This window comes from Peromyscus maniculatus, chromosome 10 (assembly GCF_049852395.1).
Source record: "Peromyscus maniculatus bairdii isolate BWxNUB_F1_BW_parent chromosome 10, HU_Pman_BW_mat_3.1, whole genome shotgun sequence".
Lineage (NCBI taxonomy): Eukaryota > Metazoa > Chordata > Mammalia > Rodentia > Cricetidae > Peromyscus > Peromyscus maniculatus.
In genome coordinates, this window is record NC_134861.1 from 46,389,384 (window position 1) to 46,410,361 (window position 20,978).

Below are 20,978 nucleotides of genomic sequence, written 5' to 3' on the forward strand. Positions count from 1 at the left end.
CCCAATGTTCAAATACATAAGCCTAAGGAAGCGACTTCTCATTCAAACCACCACACTGTCTACAGCTGGTAACATATGGACATGATGATCAACCAATCACCGCAACCTAAGTCTCATCTCTGTGTTTAAAAAAACAGAACATATACTGCATACACTAAGGAATCTCTGGTAACTAACAGAATGAATACACAGTGGTATCCCACAAGATGTTAATGATGAGTCTATTAAGTAACACATTAGCCAGCTTTCTGAAACAGTGACCAAAACACCTAAGATAAGTCCACCTACAAAGAGAAAAAAGTTTACTTTGACTAATGATTTCAGTCCATAAACACTTGGCTCTCTGTTGGGCCTGTGGCAAGGTAGCACATCATATAGCCTGTACTCCTTATGTATATCATGTACTCAGTAGATAAAGGTGCTTGCCTAACGTGGGCTAGATATCCAGAGGAGATGAGGATTCCAATATCCTTTACAGAGGCCCTTCAGTCACCTAAAAGCCTCCCCACTACAACCCACCCTTCACAGTGGCTCCATCCAGAGTGGTTCAAGCTGTTAACCCAACCTCTAGCAGGCAGACCTTTGGAGGACACTTATCTACACTGGACTTTTTAAGTGTATTCTTTGAAAAGTTCATACACATATACAATGTATCTCGATCATATCCACACCCTACTCCCTTCTGCCAACTCCTTCCAGTCTCCGGCAACACAGCTCCTTCCCAAGTTTATATCCTTTTAAAAGAATAACCCACTGAGTCCAACAGTCATGTTCAACTCCAGACCATGTTCTTACTACTGTTCCACTGCGGAGCAGTACCCCACAGGAGGTGACTGCAGGAAAGTACAGATTCCACCCTCCCTAATGTCTGTCACCACTTAACACTTTCCTAGTCACCAGCTGAGACAATGTGGTAGATGACAGTGTCTCCAAGGCTACAAAACCATCAAGTTCCAAAAACATAAATAGACCCAAAATGATACAAGGTGTGTTCCTGCCCCTGCAGTTCACAGCCACCGGGGGAGAGAGACAGAGCCCGACTGCACTCGCTGGAGCTCAAACTACAAAATGCCCTGTACAAGGCAAAGCTCAGCCATCAATGGCAGCAAGGCACTTAACACCACAACCCAGACACGAACCATTCAACACTTTACCCAGAGCAATCCTATGACATTGGTAGATGACTAGCTCCATTGTATAGCTCACAAAACTGAGGCATGTAGGAATGAAAGACTGTGAGGATTAGATCCAAACAAGTTTGGCTGCCAAGTGTGCATACCCAAGCATAGCTCAGAAAGAGCAAACATCTTAACCCTGCCTTCCTCGGACAGGACCAGGATCACAAAGTCACCTGCACCCTTGGCAGTATGTGGCAGGTGTCAATCTGTAGGCCCAGCAGGTCTCCCTACTAAATTCTCTTCCCACAATGAGTCCTGAGGGTACAAGAGGATGGCTGGATGGAGGAAGGACTTCATGGCGATGTATCTATAAGCAGAAAGCTCTTGACAATGTCTAAAGGAAGAAAAGCTAGATGGAAAAGGATGGGACAGTGGACAGATATACAAGGAAAAGGAACTCATCCTTAACAGAGCAAGGAGAGAAGTGGAGGACATCCTCAACAGAGCAGGGGGAGGGGCATCCTCAGTAGAGAAGGAAGGGAGGGGGCAATATCCTCCACAGAGCAAGAAGGGAAGGGGAGAGACCCTCAACAGAGCAGGAAGGGGGTTAGTAACCTCTACTGAGCATGGAGGGAAGGGGACCCCCTCAACAGAGCAGGAAGGAAGGAGTGGACATCTTCAACAGAGCAGGGAGCAAAGAGGGAACACCCTGAACAGGGCAGTGAGAAAGCAAGCAAATTCTCTAGGGATGAAGTGGAAGCTAAGAATATAAAACCACAGCTTTAAAAAATGGTATCAGACCATCTTAAAGCCAACACCTTAGCAACAAAAAAGAACAGTTAATGACAAGTGACAAAACCAAAAACCCAGCTAATGGGAAGCTAGAGGGGAAACAAACACTGAATTCCAGCCTTGGTGTTTCATTGCACCATGACAAGCTCCAGCCTGCAACTCCTCCATTTACCAACAGCCATGAACTGGGGGCCCATCACAGACGGGCTCAGTGCTGCGCAGCAGATATGTAGCGATAGGAAGCGGAGTCATTGGCCTCAGAGGACACAAGGTGAACCTGGAACACAGAGGGAAACAGACAGAGGCCTCACCAATGACCCTGCTGAGTGCCCTCATAAGGGGTCCACGGTGTGGATCTATGGAGCATGGCCTCAAGAAACATGTCTAGCGAGAGGCAGACTCTATAATGTTTGAGTAATGAACATCAGTTAGATGCCCTGAAGAAGAGATCTAACAGCACTCCGTTTCTATGAGAAGCAGCTGTACCAGCACGGAAGTTAAGAGCTGGGGATAAACTTTGAGTATCTTGACAGAGCCACCACACTCCGTTCAGGCACCGCTTGCTTCAGAGTCCACAGGCACAGTGACCTGCCCAGATGCAAAGAAAATCTAGTTGACAGGAGAACTAAAGAATGTGCCGAGGGAGGGCAGGCAGTAAATACCTCAGGATCTGCAGGGTGTCCTGTAGGTACTTACTAACAATTTGACACAGAACCATCCAAACCGTAAAAATCACACTTAGGTTTTCAGTATGTAGGGGGGAGGTGAAGGGAGCAGCTTGCCGGATTGAGCACTAGAAGACAATATAAGAACCAGAGGCCACTGAAAAGCTTAGGATAGGACAGTACAAAAGCTAAAGATCAACAAACCAAAGAGAAATATGGGTGAGGTTACTATGAATCACATATTAAAGTAATACAGATTGTGAAATAAAAATATGCTAAATATATTGTATAAAACCAGCACTAAGAGGAGAAAAAGCAAAACTATCATTCCTGTTAGTAATACTGTGACAGAGATAGGAGAAGCCCTGACCCAGGACACTCTCAACACTACATACAGCCTGAGACTAATGGTAACCTCAGTCAGGATTCTTCCAGCAGAAGGGAACAGAACCCAAGCAGGGTGCGCCACAGAGACAGAGACCACAGAACAGCAGAGAAACAACCCCCACTCAGGTTCTGATGTGCAGTCACCTGGCAGAGCACCAGAGGCACTTCAAGGCCAAGAAGGCTAAGTATGAAATGGGTATGAGTTTTAATTTGTTCATGATCATCATGCCATGAACAAGAACAATGGAAATAGCAACTTCCCAAGCAGACCAGGAGCTGCTCTCACAAAAGGATTATCTCAGGGCACCCCCGTGTGTCACAATATAGATATACTCTTACCAATACAACAAATTAAAAACAGATCTGAAACCAGAAATGGAAAAAAAAAAAAAAAAGAGAGGAAAAAGGAAAGCAGACAATGATTTCTATGAAGTTTGCAAGGAAAAAGTCATGATATTCAAATACACGGCTGAAAAATAAAAAGCATTTAACATTTTAAAAACTAATGTTTAAAAATCCCATTAAGGATCGAAGGATCATTTAAAGATTGTGGTCCTTTACTTCACACAACACTCAAAATTAGGGTTGGCTGAATAGTGAAACTAAATGTGTTAGTAAAATCATACTGGAATGTCTTGAAGAAACCAAAGACGAAAAAAAAATTTAAAGAAAGGAAAAAATTTAAAAGGGAGAAAAGTACAAGTATGATGATCCTCATGAACTTGCCATAGGCTAGGATCTCTTGAACAGGATGTTAAAAAAAAAAATCACTGATCACAAAAAGACAAAACAAAATAAAAACCCTAAGAAGTCAGGCACAAAGCCATCAATGAATTCTGTTTATACAGGAATCAAGAGGAGAAGAGCAAAGCCTGAAAAAGGCTCTGCAAAACCTAAGTGCCCAAGAGCTTGTCTTCAGGATTCCCCTCAGGAATCCCCGGGAAACAAGCCCAGGCACACTCAGGCTGGGCTTTGCCTTCACCAACTGTCTGTTAAGAATCCACACACAGGCTCAACATCTCAGTCACCAGAGTATAAATGAGAACGACAGCCTGGTTACACAAGGCCCAGAGAGAGTGAAACCACTCATAGCAAAGGCTGATGGAGCAACCGAGAAACCTCCTAACCACCGAGACCAAACTGGTACCTGTGACCTGGTCAACTGTGGGGCGTTAATACTGAAGCTGAGCACGTGAATGGGTTGTAACCCCAGCCTCCACGCCTGAGGATGTACAGCCAATCAAAAGCAAGCGTGTGACTCATCAAGATCAGCTTCCACTTGGTCACCAAATGCCTCCATCAATAAATACAACAGACAGTTTTCAGTATTTTCTCTGCATGGACTGATACACAGCTTTTAAACTATGCAAACTGCTGCTGCACACAAAGAGAAATCTCTCCAATGTCGTGATGGAGAAGAGAGCGGACACACAAAGAAACACCATGCTGGCCTAGTGTGGAATATGAGCCCAATCACTTCTTATCTTAGGCACACCACGTCAGAAAGGCAGGAGAAAAAAACTACTGGGCTTCTACATGCTGGAGTGGCAACCATGACAGTTGTTAGTGGTGGGCATATCACACATAGTAATAATTCAAGTTCAAGGGTTTTTTGTACACTGCCAAGCACTAAATGTTAATGAAAAAGTGAAAAGAGCTAGTCCTTAGGATCATTACTTTCATTTTCGAGAAATTTATCCTGCAGAGAAGTCATGAAATGTGTAAAACGACACTACGTAAGCAAACTGCTGGAAATAGACCCAACAGAGAAAATCTAAGGCAATTAGGACAGAGTCAGGAGATGTTCCTCAGAGCCTTGAAAAAAAAATCTCCCTGTGAGATGTGAGATTCGAGAGACGAGGTGCTGCAGTGTGGTAAGAACAGAGCTTCTGGAACACACTGCCTGGATTCTAACCACTGTTCCAAAGCTGACCTACCTTAGCTCCAGACCTGTGGACAGGCGGCTATGACAACTGCCATAAACCACAAAGACAACAGGAGGTGCCGGATACAAGCATGCCTACTGAAGATCAGCCACCAGCACTCCATCTCCACTTCCTTACAAGCGTCAGCACCACAATGTGTCCAGAGGTCGGTATCAGGAGTCTTCCTAGATCACTTTCCTTCCTACATTGTGAGACGGGTTCCTCAGTGAACTGGGAGCTTGCCAATTCGAGTAGACTGGCTGCCCAGCGAACACCATGGGTCCTCTGTCTCTGCCTCCTCAGTGCTGTCCTTAAGGGCACCCACAATTACATCTGGCCTTTTCCTACAGGTCCTCATTCTTTCACAGCAAGCACCTTAGCCACTGCACCATCTCTGCGTTCAGGAAGCATGATTTAGGATAATGTGTACAGCAAGCAAGCATGTGGGAAAATGGGTGAAAACAAGACTACATATTCATCTTGTCTGAGCACACAAATCTCTTCCCTATGCAAGAAGCTATTAACTGTGGCTACTTAAAACTGATAGCTGACGAGTTCCCACTCTATACCCACATACAGAAGTAATTAAAACATTTGATGCAGATGAGTGTGCCGTATAAAGACTGTTTAAGCAGAAACCTTGCTGGCATTCTGGGTCAACTACGGGCTAACTGGAACTGGTTTGCTTTCACTAGCATGCTTTATAGAAACAAACTTGCAAGCATTATTAGAGGAACAAGGAAGTGGCATTGGCCTTTACAACTGGAAGAGCGGTTCTCAACCTTTCTATTGCTGCAGCCCTTTAGGACAGTTCCTCATGTGGTGGTGACCCACGACCACCATACAATTATTTTCGTTGCTACTTCATAACTGTCATTTTGCTACTGTTATGGATCATAATGTAAATATGCAGACTATGTGTGACCCCTGTTTGACCCCCAAGGGGGTCATGGCTCACAGGTTGAGAACCAGTGATCTAGATGATGCTAGTAACACAAGTATAGTAGGAACAGTCAACACTTATCCTCACAACTAGTACTGAATGAGCTACTAAGGTCCTACACAGTGTCTACTCCTACTTGCTCCGACTGCCCAGAGCTCTTTGATTCTTCCTACCCCCACTGGCTATTTCTTATATCAATCCAGTAATCTCAACATCTGATCTCCCCACCCGCCAACTTCTGGACAGCCTCTCTGTAACTAAGTGTAGCAGGATGATCAGAACCAACCAGGATATCATCTACTCGAGACACAGCAGCAAAAACAGTATTTGTATCTCACTCTTTAAAGCCCAGTTCTCACACTGGATCATAAAAAGGAAGCACATGGCTTATCTCCCAAGAGAGAAGGGCATTTAGACTTCACATAAAGTCGTAAGGAGAAAGGCAATGGAAGTTTGGAAGAAAACAAAGACAAAAGTTTTCAATTTTAAAAAGATGCTGCCTCTATCTTAACTGATGTTAATTACTATAGGCTAGGTCTAATTTTTTGCTGGAGTCTGGAGGCTTCATACATCCTAAATAAGTGCTCAGAGATATGCCTACAGCCTTAAGTAGGTTTAATTCCATTACATGCCTGTATGATGAAGGAGCAACTCCAAATTTTCCACTTTCTACTGTAACTTTTCAACTTTGTCAGCAATCCAAAATGTGTTTCCAGTTTCTGCCTCTAGGTGGCAGTTACATCTCATAAAACAAGATACTCTGAAACTAGGGGAAAGATCTTAGCAGTCTTTCAGCTTTGAAAAACTGTGTTTTACATTTTTTAAAAGATTAAAAGTCTGAAAGATAAAAGAATAGCTTATTCCTTCTAGAAAAGGATTATACTAATTTAAATAGTTTAGAAGAACAGTTAGGAAGTTCAAAAATAGAAGCTTTCAACTAGTATTAGATTAAACAAAAACAAAAGTTTCACATAGTGCAGTATCACAGTGAAGCCTTAAAATGCAGTATTTTTGTGTTTCATTTATTTTGCTCAACTTCTGATTAGTATTATATACATTTCAGACAATTGTGTAATTCCTATTGTTTCCCCTTCAAATGCTACATGGTTTCAGATTATTTTATCCTCAAAGTGTGAGAGAAAAAAACATTTTAAAGCCAAAACCAATCAAAATGTAGAACTGTGAAAGCAAGTCTCAACTGACACACCTACCACATGACTCTTGCTACTAGGGCTCTGGGATCATTGAGGAAGAGGAAGCAGAAAACTTTGAAGAGACAAAGGAACAGGGAGTTGGAGTTGGCTGCGAGATTGTGTCTCTTAGGTAGGTCAGAAGCTACGCCCAGGAAGTCTCACCACCATGACTGCTGAACAAGGAGGACACCAATACATAAACTAATGTGGAAGGGGAAGGGAACTCACCAGGCCTCAACCCTACACAAAAAACTCCACAGGCAACTAAGGAATGTTGAGAGCTGGAGAAAGAGTCTTCTCCAGAAGAGCATACCAATAGGTTGGTTATTCAGTACCCAACGTTCAGTCCTTAAAACATACACAAGCAACATCATAATGTATTTATGTATTTAGAAGCGTGCGAGAGTGCACACACACAAACAACAATAATTAAGGGAAAAAGAAGTCACAAATTTGAAAGAGAGCAAAAAGGCAAGGCGTATATGAAAGCGTTTGGAAGGAGGAAGGGAAATGAAGGAATGATATAATTGTATTAAAATCTTAAAAAAAAAATGAAGGCCTAAAAAGAAGTTGTCTCAAACTTTAATTAATGCCAATTGGGGGGGGGATGACTTTTTATTTACAGATCTTGCATGAGTATTGGGGGGGAGGTTTGAATGCCATGTGGCATGTGTAGAGGTCAGAGGGTAACTTGAGGAAGTCAGTTCTCTTCTTCCACCATGTATAGGTGCTAGGGGTAGAAATCTCAGATCTTCAGGCTTGGCAGCAAACATGCCATCCCCTGAGCCAGCTCACAGGCCCATTACTGCTTAATTAAAGACAGCTACAAAATAGTGAAATGTGAATTTACAGAAATCAGACACACACCTTGTGAAGAAAATCATTAGCCAGCAACACTAACTTAAAGCAAAAAAAAAAAAAAAAAAAGTAAAAATAGTACCTATATATAGTAAAAATATAGTAAATATAGTAACAATAATAAAAAGTTGGTTCTAATGATACATGCTCCACTACCCATGGAAGATCCCAAGAGTACGAAGGGTAAAGTATAGGTATGTCGGATATGGCTCAAGTACACTGTTTACAGCTGTCTGCAAAGATTCATGGTGTCACTGACAAGACAATCCTATCACCTGCAAATAACTTAGCCATGTTGCAGCCTCATCTGCCAACAGATCAGGAAAGGCATTAAAACAAAATAAAGAAAGGAAAATGAAGCAAACATTGAGGAGGATTACTATAATCTGGGCTTGTCTTAAGATTGTTTCTAGTGGTAAATGCTACCTGTTTAAAAAAAAATCAGCAAGTATAAAATAAACCATGTTTCAAGAACACTTATACTTGGATAAAACACTGCCTAGATACCAGATTCCCAGTTGAAACTAAATAAAACAGGGAAGGAAGTCTTGGCCATTTCTGGGCAAAGTCTCTCAGACCTGCAGTGATTCCTGTCTGCTCCACACACACAACCAAGATGTCAACACCATGATACAACCACAAAATAACTGCAACATAGTTAGTTACAGCAGTAACTAAGAGGGCTCATTTCAGCAGGATGTGCTCAGGGGTGAGAAGACTGAAACAGGTACCTCAGTTTTTAAGAGACCCGATCTGGAATATTAACAGAACTTACTTTACAAAATGACTATCCGGCAAGAACAATGTGAACAGTGGGCAGAATGGAGCTGCCTGCCAATCAAAGTGAAGACACGCCTTCAATACTGTTCACGCGGTCACAAAACTCAAAGTCATCACCATTCATCCCCATGTTCGTCCTCAACTCAAAAGGCCAGCACTAAGGGTGTGTGGTCAGAAAGCCAGGAGTAGGCAAAACAGAAAGGAAAATCTTTTTTTTTTTTTTTTTTGTTACTGGCTGTGCATCCTCTGGCAAACAGATTGCCCTATGTTGACAAAGTTGAACTATATAAATCCAAGGTATCTCCGTGTTTTAAGAAGGTCAGAGCCTAGCTGATCTGATTTCCTTACAGGGTTCATGAGAGCATCCTCGACAAAACAGTCTCCTTTACTTCACTGGATAGTAACTCAATTTCCCTTGAAATCCAGAATCACCTCTTACATAATTAAATGGAGCCATTTATGTTAAGTTAAAAAGTAAATTCTTCGTTTGAGCTTAATTATGCATAGAGAACCATTAGAATATTTAGTATTTATGCATCAAGCTAACAACGGCCACACCATTAGCACAGCGTAGTTGCCCAGGGAGCCGCACTGAATGGTGGTGATGTTCTCATCCGAGTAGAGTATACAGCACCCGTCTGACTTCCAGCCTCCTTGTCCGTTCAGCAAATCAAAGTCCCACTGCGCGGCAACAGCATCTGCTCCGTGCGCGATTCGTCGCAGCGTCACATTAACAGGGATGTGGTGGGTATCTACGGTCACACCATCTGGAGAAAATGGGAAAGAACGGGATTTCTCAAACAAACTTCATAAACAATTAAATGCCAGCTTACACACTGATGGGCACTCGGCAAGATCTTTTTTCACGAGTGACTCATTAAAACAACAGAGGAACAAAAATAAGCTTTTTTAAAGGAAGAGCAACCAATAAAGCCATGGCGCCTCGCAGCTGCTGGGTAACATCTGCCACACGGACCTATCTTTGTGAGGATCACAGGGGTCACCACTGTCCGCCGCTTGCCATCATCTGCCAACTTTGTGGAATTTCCAGTGGCTGGAAAAAGCTTTCCGTTGCGGAACGCAATGAGTTGGAGCTTATAGAGCGAGTCGTCGGTCGCTCTGACTTCTCGCTTTTGCTTTGGTGAGAAGAGGGAGGAAGGAAGCTGAATGGAAGCCTCCATGATAGTATTCTGGGGGAAAAACAAAACAAAAACACATACATATATTATAAAGTTCAGCATATGACTATATATGACTAAAAACCTAAACAATCTCAGATTGTCAAGAAAATGTTCAAATTATATGCTAAACATGTTTTCTAAAAGTGTACATAAAAAAGTGAAGATTTAAAACAACTGACAAGTTCAGCAAAAAAAAAAAAAGTCTGATAGTACGGCTTAGAACAAAAGTATGAAACAGAGAAATCCAAGTTCTTTTTCTAAGCGTTTAGGAATAAGGAAATTGTTAATTTTCCTATGACAGCACACACGGCTGCGGCAGAAAGAATTAAACAGATCAAGGATTTCAGTGGTCGGTCATCAGTTTTACAGTGACTAAGAGCGATCAGGAGGGGGAAAAACCGCAGCCAGGTTCACACAATAAAAGAACAGAATTTTACCGAGAAAATGGAGGTTTAAATTCAACACACCCTCATTTTGGCATCCATTTCCTCCAGACTAAGAAACCTGTGCTTGGAAAAACACGAACAGGAGAAACCGAAAGGGCTGGCTGCCCACAGAACATGTCCCCATTTCTCCACACTCTACCTCAGCCAAAGAGCAAAGCAGCAACGTTTTCTGTGTTTGCTACAGATTTTAAGTTACACAGCATTCGACAACAACAAGAACAACAAAATCTATACACTCAGGAGCTAACAACTAACTTGAAAATATTCACTAAGGGCAGAATTTATCATGAGGTCCTTTTCTGGGCCACCAACCCCTTTAACCTCAAAGCCAATCTTCAGGGCACCAAAAGAATTTCCTCTTGAAGGACAAAGGTGACTATCATTTTACTTTAATAATACTTTGGTTCTGAGCTATCTGGAGAATACTGTACCAAACCCTAAGCCACCATATAATTTGACTAAAGACTACTGCTTAAATCCATGTCCTACCACACTTGTGGCAACATGAACTCCACAGCTGGAGTCCTCTGCTCTCCACACACCTCATGCTTGGCAGACAGGGCCCTGACCACCACACCGCGCTATTCTGTTGTCTGACAAACTCTTCAGTCCCTCCATCCGACTTGCTATTAACAAGATAATCCTGGTGACAATGGGGAAGGCGGATTAGAAAACATGGCTGAGAGCCGAGAGAAAGACTCTCCACAAGGTCTGAGCAGCTCTTTGGTGGAAGAGTCATTCCAGTAGCTTTCCTAGGTGGCTGTCCCCTCTTCTGGACAGTGTGCATACCTGTGTCACACAATCGAAGCCTGCAGCTTCAACACATGCCTCACCCTCTGCTCATGAGCTAGACAGGAAGGAATCTGGGCTACAGATAACTTTTTTCTGTTATTCATTTTTGTATTGCCTATGTACTACTTCCTGTCACTTACATTTACTGAAAATAGCTCACTGTTAATAAATTTAACCAAGTCAACATGGCATGCTTACTTAAAAAAAAAAAAAAAAAAAAAAAAAAAAAAAAAAACTTTAAAGGTTCCACTGTGAAGCACATGATTGATTTTATAATTACTTAAGTGCTCTGCTTACAATGCAGGCACAGCAGATATCTGACAATAATCTGTTGGGTGTTATTTGAGAAATTTACATATTACTTTTAAATTGAAGATGTCATGAAAATACCTGTCAGAATTATTGTCTAAGAAAAACCATGCAAAGGTTCCTACTATTCTTACAAATATAAGATGATACAAATCCCTTCCCTCAGAGCTCAGGGGATCCTATGGAGAAGAGGAGGCAGAAAGAATGTTAAGAGCCTGAGGGGATGGAGGACACCAAGAGAACAAGACGTTCTAAATCAACTGAGCAAGACTGATAGGAGCTCACAGGAACTGAAGCAGCAAGCATAGAGCCAACACGGGTCACCAGGTCCTCTGCATACATACTAAAACTATTAGCGTAGTACTGTTATGGGGCGCCTGAGCTGGAGAGCAAGTGGGTCTCTGACTCTTGTGCCTGCTCTTGGGGCTCTTTTCCTCCTGTTGGGCTGTCCTGTCCAACCTCAATATGATGGTTGTTATCTCTTAGGAGCCTGTTCTTTTCTATTGAGAAACAAAGGGAGTTGATCTGGGAGACTGAGGAAGCTGGGAGAGGAAAACATAATTAGGCTATATTGTATGAGAAAAGAATCTATTTTCAATAAAAGGGAAAAAAAAGAAAAAAGAAAAACCAAATATAAGATTATATAAAAACAAAATTTACTATAAATCCACCTTTTATAAACCTAGTAAACTTCTATAAAACTATATAAATTTCTGTTAAGTGTACAAGAAGGTACCTAAAGATGAAAATCAAACAATCAATTAAGAGTTTATAATCCTACATAATGGACATCTATTCAAACTTAACAACTATAAAATTCATAAAATAATCTCACTAAAGAACTCAAAATTATTTGACAGTATATAGAGCTCTCTAGGAGAGTATTAGTAACAATAAACCAAATTGAATTTTAAAATGCCAGAGCTAACATTTTATAAAGGAGATTTGAAAAAAAGGAAACGTAGTACTTTGAAATTAAAAAAGTCCACTCTTAAGGTTGTAAAACTAATCAAAAACAATAAACAAAGAGTCCATATCGAGAGCTACAGACCCAAGGCCATTACATACTCAGAGCTTCTAAACTCTCTCCCAAGCCCAATAAAGAATATCACCAAATAATTATTACAGGTTTCCTGGGATGAGAGACAGAACCCTGGGGTGCTGATAAGATAAATTCCAGCTGCATCAATAATGTCCAGCATTTATAGTAAGAATGTAAAATGATGCTTCCTTCCTTTAAAAGAAGTGTTGCTCACTACTGTTGGGAAGGCTGTAAATCTAATTTTAGAAATCACTGAAGAACATTTAATTTGTTACATTCCTCATGACTCCACCTTTTGTCTGCTAGCCTGAAGGCCGGAAGTATAGTTTATAATTTCAATTAATCATATGTGGGTTTTAAAAATGTGTGAATTACAGCAAGGAGTAAGATAATACACATACAAATTACAGCTAATAAACCAGAAGCGTCTCTTAAGAAGCTTTGAGAAATGCATGATTCTAGCTTCTAGCACTCACTGCAGGAAGATGACGGGCCTTACATAGGACAGCAGGCAGCCATGTTTTAGGTGGCTGCTCACACCTGGGAGACAGAGCAACACTGCTCAGTTTCCTTCAACCTCTGTATCTCAACTTCTGAACAGACTCAATGACCTCTGTAAGAAGGATGGAGGGAAGTGTAGCCATGAGGGGCACCAAAGCCCACAGAGCTGGGGTGTTACGCTTATATTCCTCTAGCAGTGGAAGGCAGTGGTCAGGGACCAGAAAGATAAAAGGTGGTGACTTAACAATAAGCCAGAGCCTCATGGTCTAACATCTGGAGTTTTGTTTCACTATTAATTTTAATACAAAAGCAGTTTAAAAACATATGAAAGGCATGCTATCTTGTGCCTTTTGGTATCAAGCATGGCAGTCCGCTACAAAAGAGGCATGACGGATATTGACTCAAACCTGAAAGTACTTTGGATGGATGTCAGCATCTTTTGAGAGAAGACAGGCTTCATCCATAAGTAAAATTCAAATGTTAAGCAATAACAACCTTTTTAATATTTATAAAATTCTAACACAAAAATCAGGATGAGTCAAAACCACTGAATTCAAAACAATGAAATACCAATTTATTTACGGCTCCCTATTTACAGATGTAACTGTAAAAAAGTGACATGTCCTAATATATTTTCTTGCTATAGATAATTGGGAGAGGGGGTGCTTTCAGAATTCATTTTCAACTGACTTTCTTTATTAAGTTTAACTGTTAATTTCATTCAACAATTATTTGAGTACAGGCTACTTTGTGGTTGGCCCTGTAAAGAATCCAAAGACACCATGTCCTTGTTATCAAATACTCACAGAATAAGGGAGAGGTGACATCTGCCACCACAAAGTAGTAACAATAAAGCTAACACTGAGAAAGTACTGTTGTGAATGTCAACATATTGACCTGCTTTCATCGTATCCAAACCCTCTGAGTTTGGTACCATGTCACGAGCCCCTGTCAACAGCACAGAACTGAAAGTCAGAGAGGCTAAGGCACTCCTTCCATTTATACAGCTGGTTGGCAGGGAAGGAGAACATGAACCCAGGCTACCGAGCTCCAGGGACCACATTCTTAACCACATCACATGACCTCTGAGAGCCAATCCACCATCAGAAGACTTGCAACTAGTCCATGGAATGAACAAAGCAGCTTGGGATTAACAGTGGGTAATTCTGTGTGAAGAAGGAAAAGCAGCCTGCCCGGGGCCCCAGAGGGAGAGCAAGAGTGTCTTCCAGGCAGGGAAGAGCTAAGCACTTGAGAAAGAGCAGGAATCAAGGTAGGAATCCTGAAGGTGCATGACTGGTGTGGGAAATGGAGAGGGGTCTGCAGCTAGGGTAAAAGCCACCTAGCATGATAAATTATATGATATATATTATATATATATTAACACTCTCTTGATACATATATATATGATTTGTTTAATTTTGTAATCACGTTTTAGGTTTTATAATTAGTATAGGACTCATCTATTAACAATATGTTTAGTTTTGCTTTGAGTCTCACTGTTAGTTCAAGTTTATTTATTGTGATTTTTGAGACAGTTTCACTATGCAACCCTGGTTGTCCTGGAACTTACTATGTAGATCAAGCTGGCTTCAAGGACACAGAAATCCTACTTCCTCTGCCTCACAAATGCTGGGATTAATGGCTTTCTAGACACAAAAGGACTGAGGTAGATATATGAACATATGGAAGATGGAGTCCCAGTGCTGAGAAAGTGGACTCAAGCTCCCATCCCTAACCCAGAAGCTATTTCCAACTGAAAACCCTTCCAAGACTCTATAGCATCATGTGCTATTCATCTAGAATATACAGGAAATCAAATATATCCTCTACATCCCAAACAGCATATTTTCAGCCAAAAAAAAAATCATTTTATCCGGACGAGCCCACACTCTAAGCCAGGAGAATGCATGGAAACACTAAACCTAGCTAGGGTGAGGGCATGAAGGGACGCACAAAAACAAAACAAAATTTGCAAGAAGTAAACAAGTCAGACACCTTCTGCTAAGTAAAGGCATCTTTTGTACAGATTCAACTCATGTGTTAGTGTCTGTCGACACTAAAGGGGGATGCAATCAATGACTGGATGTCCAGGGGGTCTAGTTAGTATATTAAATGCACTTTTTAAAGTATGAATACGAGTAAAACAACTGCCCAGAATAAATGTTTAAGGGAGGAGAAAATCCTGTGTTAAAGTGACATTTTTCACTACTGACATTCAACCACCTAATTCTGGGTCGTGAACAGCATGATCCTTCCCACCCTGCTTCAGTAGAAGAACCATCCATGAAATAGGAAAAATGACATAGAGTGCCTTGTTCTCTGGCCACAGGACAATCTTAAAAGGAGAATGGTCTGAAATGGGCAGATCGCTGGGTATCCACTTGAAGTCCTCACTGTTAGCTGGGAATACTCTCTGGACACAGGCGGCAGGTTGTGAACCTGGTGACATGTCGGACAGCGTCATTTCTCTCCCTTCATACCAAATGTAAGACATCCATTAAGTCTTCCCCAGAAACACAGGCCTATCTCTCACGGGCTCTGCCCACTACGGTCTCAGCATCTCTTTACAGTGTATGTTTTACCCATAAAAGGTGCAGCAGGGTAAGCAAAGCTAGACTTACAGGTGGTAGGGTGGGGTACCATGTACTCTCTTTCATCAGGCCAACAGGAACAGATTAATCTGGCCAGTTTGCCTCTGAGCACAACACACCAAACAGAGTAACTGCATGGCATCCTCAGACCTTCCCGCCCACCTCAGATTACCTTGGATAGCTGCAGTTATTTCTACATTCAGCATATTTGCTTTCCTTATGAAGAGCACCAGGGTAAACTATGAGGAAGTACATTAATCATCCCTTCTCTGATTGGACACATAGCAGGAACCTTCAGTGTACCAGAGCACCTCTGTGATCAATTATTTTGCAGGTATTAAAAACCTGTTTCCCACACTAGTTAGGGAAAGATAGAAACAAGGCTCCGCATAACTAAGGGCCAGAGAACACAACAGAGCTAAGTGAAAGATGTGTGGGTCCATCAAGGGCTGCTACTCTGCTTCTAGAGTTCTTTGCCTCGATGTAGCCGAGGCAAACTCTGAAAGTCAGGAGATAAGCTTTTCTTTCCACTGCTCAAACAACAACAAAAAGCACTTTAAAAGTATATACCACAGATTTGGATTTTTAAAAAATACATGTCATGTATTTGCACTTCCTTGCCAAAAATTTTGACTTACATCATGACTGACTAAATGCCCAGCCTTAAGGCCGACCTATATGGACACTGTAGGTACACTGCCAAGAGCCCACAAGAATTCTAAGGCTCCATGAAAATGCTTTAATGTTTTAAAATCAAAAGAAAACTTTGATATGATATTATCAATAAATCTGCCTTTTATACGATATTATCAATAAACCATGGCAATCAGAAAAACAGTAGTTTTTGATATGTGCGGATGGAGAGAGGGAGTGTGAAGGCAAAAAATGTTTAAGGTCAGTGAAATCTTCAGTTCTACCCCTGACAGAGTTTCCTTTAAAACAGCAATACAATATTCCAAAAACTCTCACCACCGCCCCCTTAAAAACAAAACAAAACAAAAAAGTAACCCTTCAATGAAGTTTCTGTGAAAAGCCAGACTGTGTCTTTAAGTGTAAGCACAGATAATTTTAAATGATCAGTGAGCCCAGCACACCTTCAGTGCCAGGCTTGAGAACGTGCTGGAAACATTGCACTTGAAGCTCAGTTGCTTGTCCAGGTTTCCATCAGGGTCCCGGCGGCCAAAATCAGAAAGGCCTGTGCGGTCGGAGGCAGCCACTTTCTGGAACACGGAGCAGGTCATCCCCGTGAAGCCAGCAGCCTTAATGACGTAAGCTTCCAGGGCAATGTTTGGCGAATACTGCAAAAGTCAACCAGAGTTGAAAGATTTAGAAGAAGGAGGATTTCAAAGATTTCTCCCTCCCTCCCTCCCTCCCTCCCTCCCTCTCTCTCTCTCTCACACACACACACACACACACACACACACACACACACACACACACTCACACACAAACACAATACACACTCTCAGAGATACAGACACACACTCATATACAGACATACAATACACATTCTCACAGACATACACACTCTCACAGACATACACACAGACACAGACACACACTCTCAGGCACACAACAGCCTCTCACAAATACACACACACAAACTATCAGACATACAGACATACATGCACACACAGACACACAATATACACATTCTCACAGACCCAAATACTCACACACAGACACACACACACTCATGAATACAGACACACACAGAGACATATACACTAACACACAGACACACACACACACACACACTCACAGACACCCAAATGCAGGCACACACATACACACATACACAGGCACAACACACTCTGTCACACACACACACAGAGAAACACACACATTAAAGAAGAGGAGGAGAAGACTGAATCTGGAAGAAAAGTGGGGGAGGCATGTGTAGAAAGTGTAGAAGGGAGAAGGGGGGAATGATGTAATATTGAATTACATAAAAAAATTAAAAATAAAAATAACCTGAGGACAGGCACTATAGTTCAGTTATAGAGCATTTGCCTAGCACATACAAGGTCAGGTCTGGACCTCAGCATTACAGATAGAAAGAAATAATAAAAATAATTTGAAAATACCTTATATAGAGCTAACACACGAAAGAAGTACTTAGACAATGAGCTGTGGAAGGAAGGGAGGGAGGGAGGGAGGGAGGGAGGGAGGGAGGGAGGGAGGGAGGGAGGGAGGAAGAAGGGGAAAAGAAAAGAAAGGAAGAAAGAAACAAAAGAAGGAAGCGAGGGAGCGAGAGAACGAGCTATCAGTAACCCCTTAATAACACCAGGAAGAAGTGGCTGGAACTCTAGAGACTCAGACCACCCTCACTGTCTCTTCCTGTGGAGGAGAACAAGCAGGCTGTATGCACTGTATTCACAGGAAAAAAAGAAAAACTACAAAAACAAAGGCTGTTTTCTTTGTTTATGTTTTTGTTTTTGTTTTACTCATAGAAAAGTAAGGCAGATGCTGATCCAAATGGTAGGAAATAAACAGAATCAAAAAGTAAATTAGGTCAAAATAATTGCCTAAAACAGATGGTACCTGCTGACCCTCCAGCTTTACAGGGACTCAAAAGTGACCTGAACTTAGGTGGTCACTAAAATGCACAAGCTGTCCATCCACGAGCCACCATGTCTGTACCCAGGAGTACCCCCAGCATGGCTCCCACTCACCACCCAGGCCAGGGAAGACACAGGACAAGAAAAGGTGACAAGCTCCACTTTCAAACCTGCCAAGGTGGCAGGATTAACTGTAAATCTAAGGACAATGTGATGATTCTCCTGGGTGTGAGGATAATTATGTATGCATGTCTTTGCTTCATACACCAACCTTGTGAAATCAGCATTAGTTATATATGTAAACTAACAATGTTCACTCCAATTTATTGCTGGATCACAACACACAAAAACCCAGTCCAGCTGTTGGTAAGTCTCACCAACCACAGCAGATACATGAAACTTCCCTATGGAGAACAACAAATATGTCCTGGAGAAGCCCTCTTCTCAATACTCTGGGGACATGCCACCTTACTATAACAACCTCCACAACATCCCTGGCTTACTTCCTCCAGTTTCAAATACCCATGGTCATCCACTATCTTGAAGACTTAGATGGAAACTTCCAGAAATAAGCAACTCATAAGTTGTAACTAACTTTCTCCACTATTACAATTGTTCCACCTAACTACTAGGTGTTATTATCAGTCTCTTACTGTGCCTGAGCTTGACAGGTCTGAATGTAGAAGAAAAAACCAGCTCTTGGCTATCCATGGCTTCAAGCATGCACTAGGGTCTTAGGATACTTTGCCAGGGTTAAGGGAGGCAGCTGGGTAAGCAGATGTGTAACTCTTGGAGCCTGTTTTACACGCGGAAATGGCCGTCACTCATACACCACCACTTTCATTCTACCCTTCTCTGGCAGACGGACCTGTGAGGTTAAGTTGAGGAACAAGTCAGGCTGTAAGATGGGACCAAGTGTAAGCAGTTGGGGAAGCTACAGAATGACAAGTCAGTCTCAAGGCAGGCCATGCATCTAAAAGCGAAACTACCATGAACTTGGCTTTGAGACAGTAGCTACATTATGCCTCTATTAATTATTCAGGGAAGAAATTTTAATCTTAATCGAGCTAAAGGTATAATAATGCCCAGCATCATCAACACATGGTCTCAGGAACATATTTACATAGAACCGCACACAGGCCACAGTGTAGGACACTCAACGTCTCTGTAATAGTCAGGAGCTGAAAACCATGAATCAGATGGAGTGTGACAGCTAAAGGAATTAACTCATTGGTTTATCCCATTTTTAGAACACAATAATCAATACACAAAGAAATTTACAAGTCCAACTGAGCATGAGCATAATTTAATACTGTTTAACTGAGAGGTTATTATACTGTGCCAACAGCTTTCCAAGGGTTGGAGGGCATCCCAGACCTTTAAGACCAAACCTTAGACAAGTTATCAGGCAATCTCCCAAAGCATCCTTCAGGGCTCAGCACTGAGTATTACCTTGGATGGACAGTGGTGACATGCCAGCAGAGCCACAAAAAACATTTCTTATATTTGTTGTAGAATTCATTTCAGTGGGCTAGACAGTGACAGCCATTCACATTACGTAATATGAAAGTATTTTCCGGTGACCGAGGAAAACAGATTACTCGGGAGCAAAATTAACTTCTCAAATGTTTCAGAGAAAGATAGTCTGTGTTAATCAGTAGTAACAAGAGAGAGCAACACCATGATGTGCTAGAGAGACGAGGCCCTTCTAGGTTGGGGCGGCCATAATCAAATCCTCCCGGGGGCCTACGACAAGGTGGCACTTACCGTGGAGTACACGTGAGCCCCACTGGCCAGGCGGTGTGTGGCGATTCGCTGTAGGCACTGCACAATGCGACTGCAGGCCTTCGCTTCCCTCTGCGCCAGCCACAGGACCCGCTCATCCGCCAACATGATGTTGCTCGCCACGTCAACCATCACATCACCGAGCTGTTGAGCAGACCAGGGAGACGAGAAAGGTGTTACAAGCCAGAGCAAGCTGTTAGATAGACTCAAAATAAAAAAAATTAGTAAATAAATAAAATTTTTTAAAAATTAAAGGGTGATACTGGTTTCTGTTTAAATCTGCTGTAAGAAAGCCCACTTGCTGCTCATTAAAGCCCTCCGACATGAACAGCATGTTCAATTATGGTCATCTGGTAATATTTAGCTCAAAACAGTCCTTAAGTAGCCACCACATCACTACTGACAAGGCTGCTGTGTGGCACCTCAGAGGAAAAGAAAGGCAATTAGATTAATTAAGGAGGAGAATGTGACACACTGTCACAGAAAGACTTCAGCTCATCATCTCGAAAACCATTATGAATACTTCTTGTGTAGTAGCTTAAACTCTTATTAAATACACACTACGTAAAGTATCTCTTCCATCTCCTAGCAAGTTCAAGATACCGCTCATGTTCACCACTCTGAGTACCGTGCGGACTGTGTGCTCCCAAACATGTATGTGTATGACTTCCCCCACTGTGAATGAACTCCTCCTTCTATGCATCCCAACTCAAAAGACACTTGAAAGCCCAAAGCCCATGCACCAAGTGATCCTAGGAGGCGCTCACTTCTCTGCTACTCCTTTCTCTCATTTCATTTACTCTGCTGTGATGGCTCCCTTGCACCTTATAGGCATCAGCATAAGGCAATACCAGGAATAAGTCACTTGTTTACTGGTTACTGCAGCCAAGTTACCACAGCAAAATGCACTGGAAGCCTAATGGCTAAGGAGACCCATTGACGTCAAGGGAGTTCTGAAGAGCACCAAATGTTCATGAGAGGGGAAAAAAAAAAAAAAACATTCCAGAGGCTGGAGCAGAGCTTTGCAAGCCGGCTGGTCCTCATACCACAAAGCAACCATCAAAGGCGTTAAGCTGCAATGCCAAGCCAGAAAGCTGGGGCTGCTTTAG

The 20,978-nt window shown here is 42.1% G+C and overlaps 1 protein-coding gene across 2 annotated transcripts in view; it reads right to left on the reverse strand.

Annotated features, from left to right (window-relative positions):
- Adgra3 (adhesion G protein-coupled receptor A3) overlaps positions 1-20,978 on the reverse strand; it is a 106,073-nt gene that overhangs the window by 15,534 nt on the left and 69,561 nt on the right. For both annotated transcript variants that reach the window (XM_006976096.4, XM_076546277.1), the window contains 4 exons: positions 19,852-20,013; positions 16,618-16,821; positions 9,638-9,851; positions 9,220-9,428 (listed from right to left, as the gene is read on the reverse strand). In XM_006976096.4, coding sequence (XP_006976158.4) covers positions 9,220-9,428; positions 9,638-9,851; positions 16,618-16,821; positions 19,852-20,013 — 789 coding nt within the window. The remainder of the gene's footprint in view (positions 1-9,219; positions 9,429-9,637; positions 9,852-16,617; positions 16,822-19,851; positions 20,014-20,978) is intronic.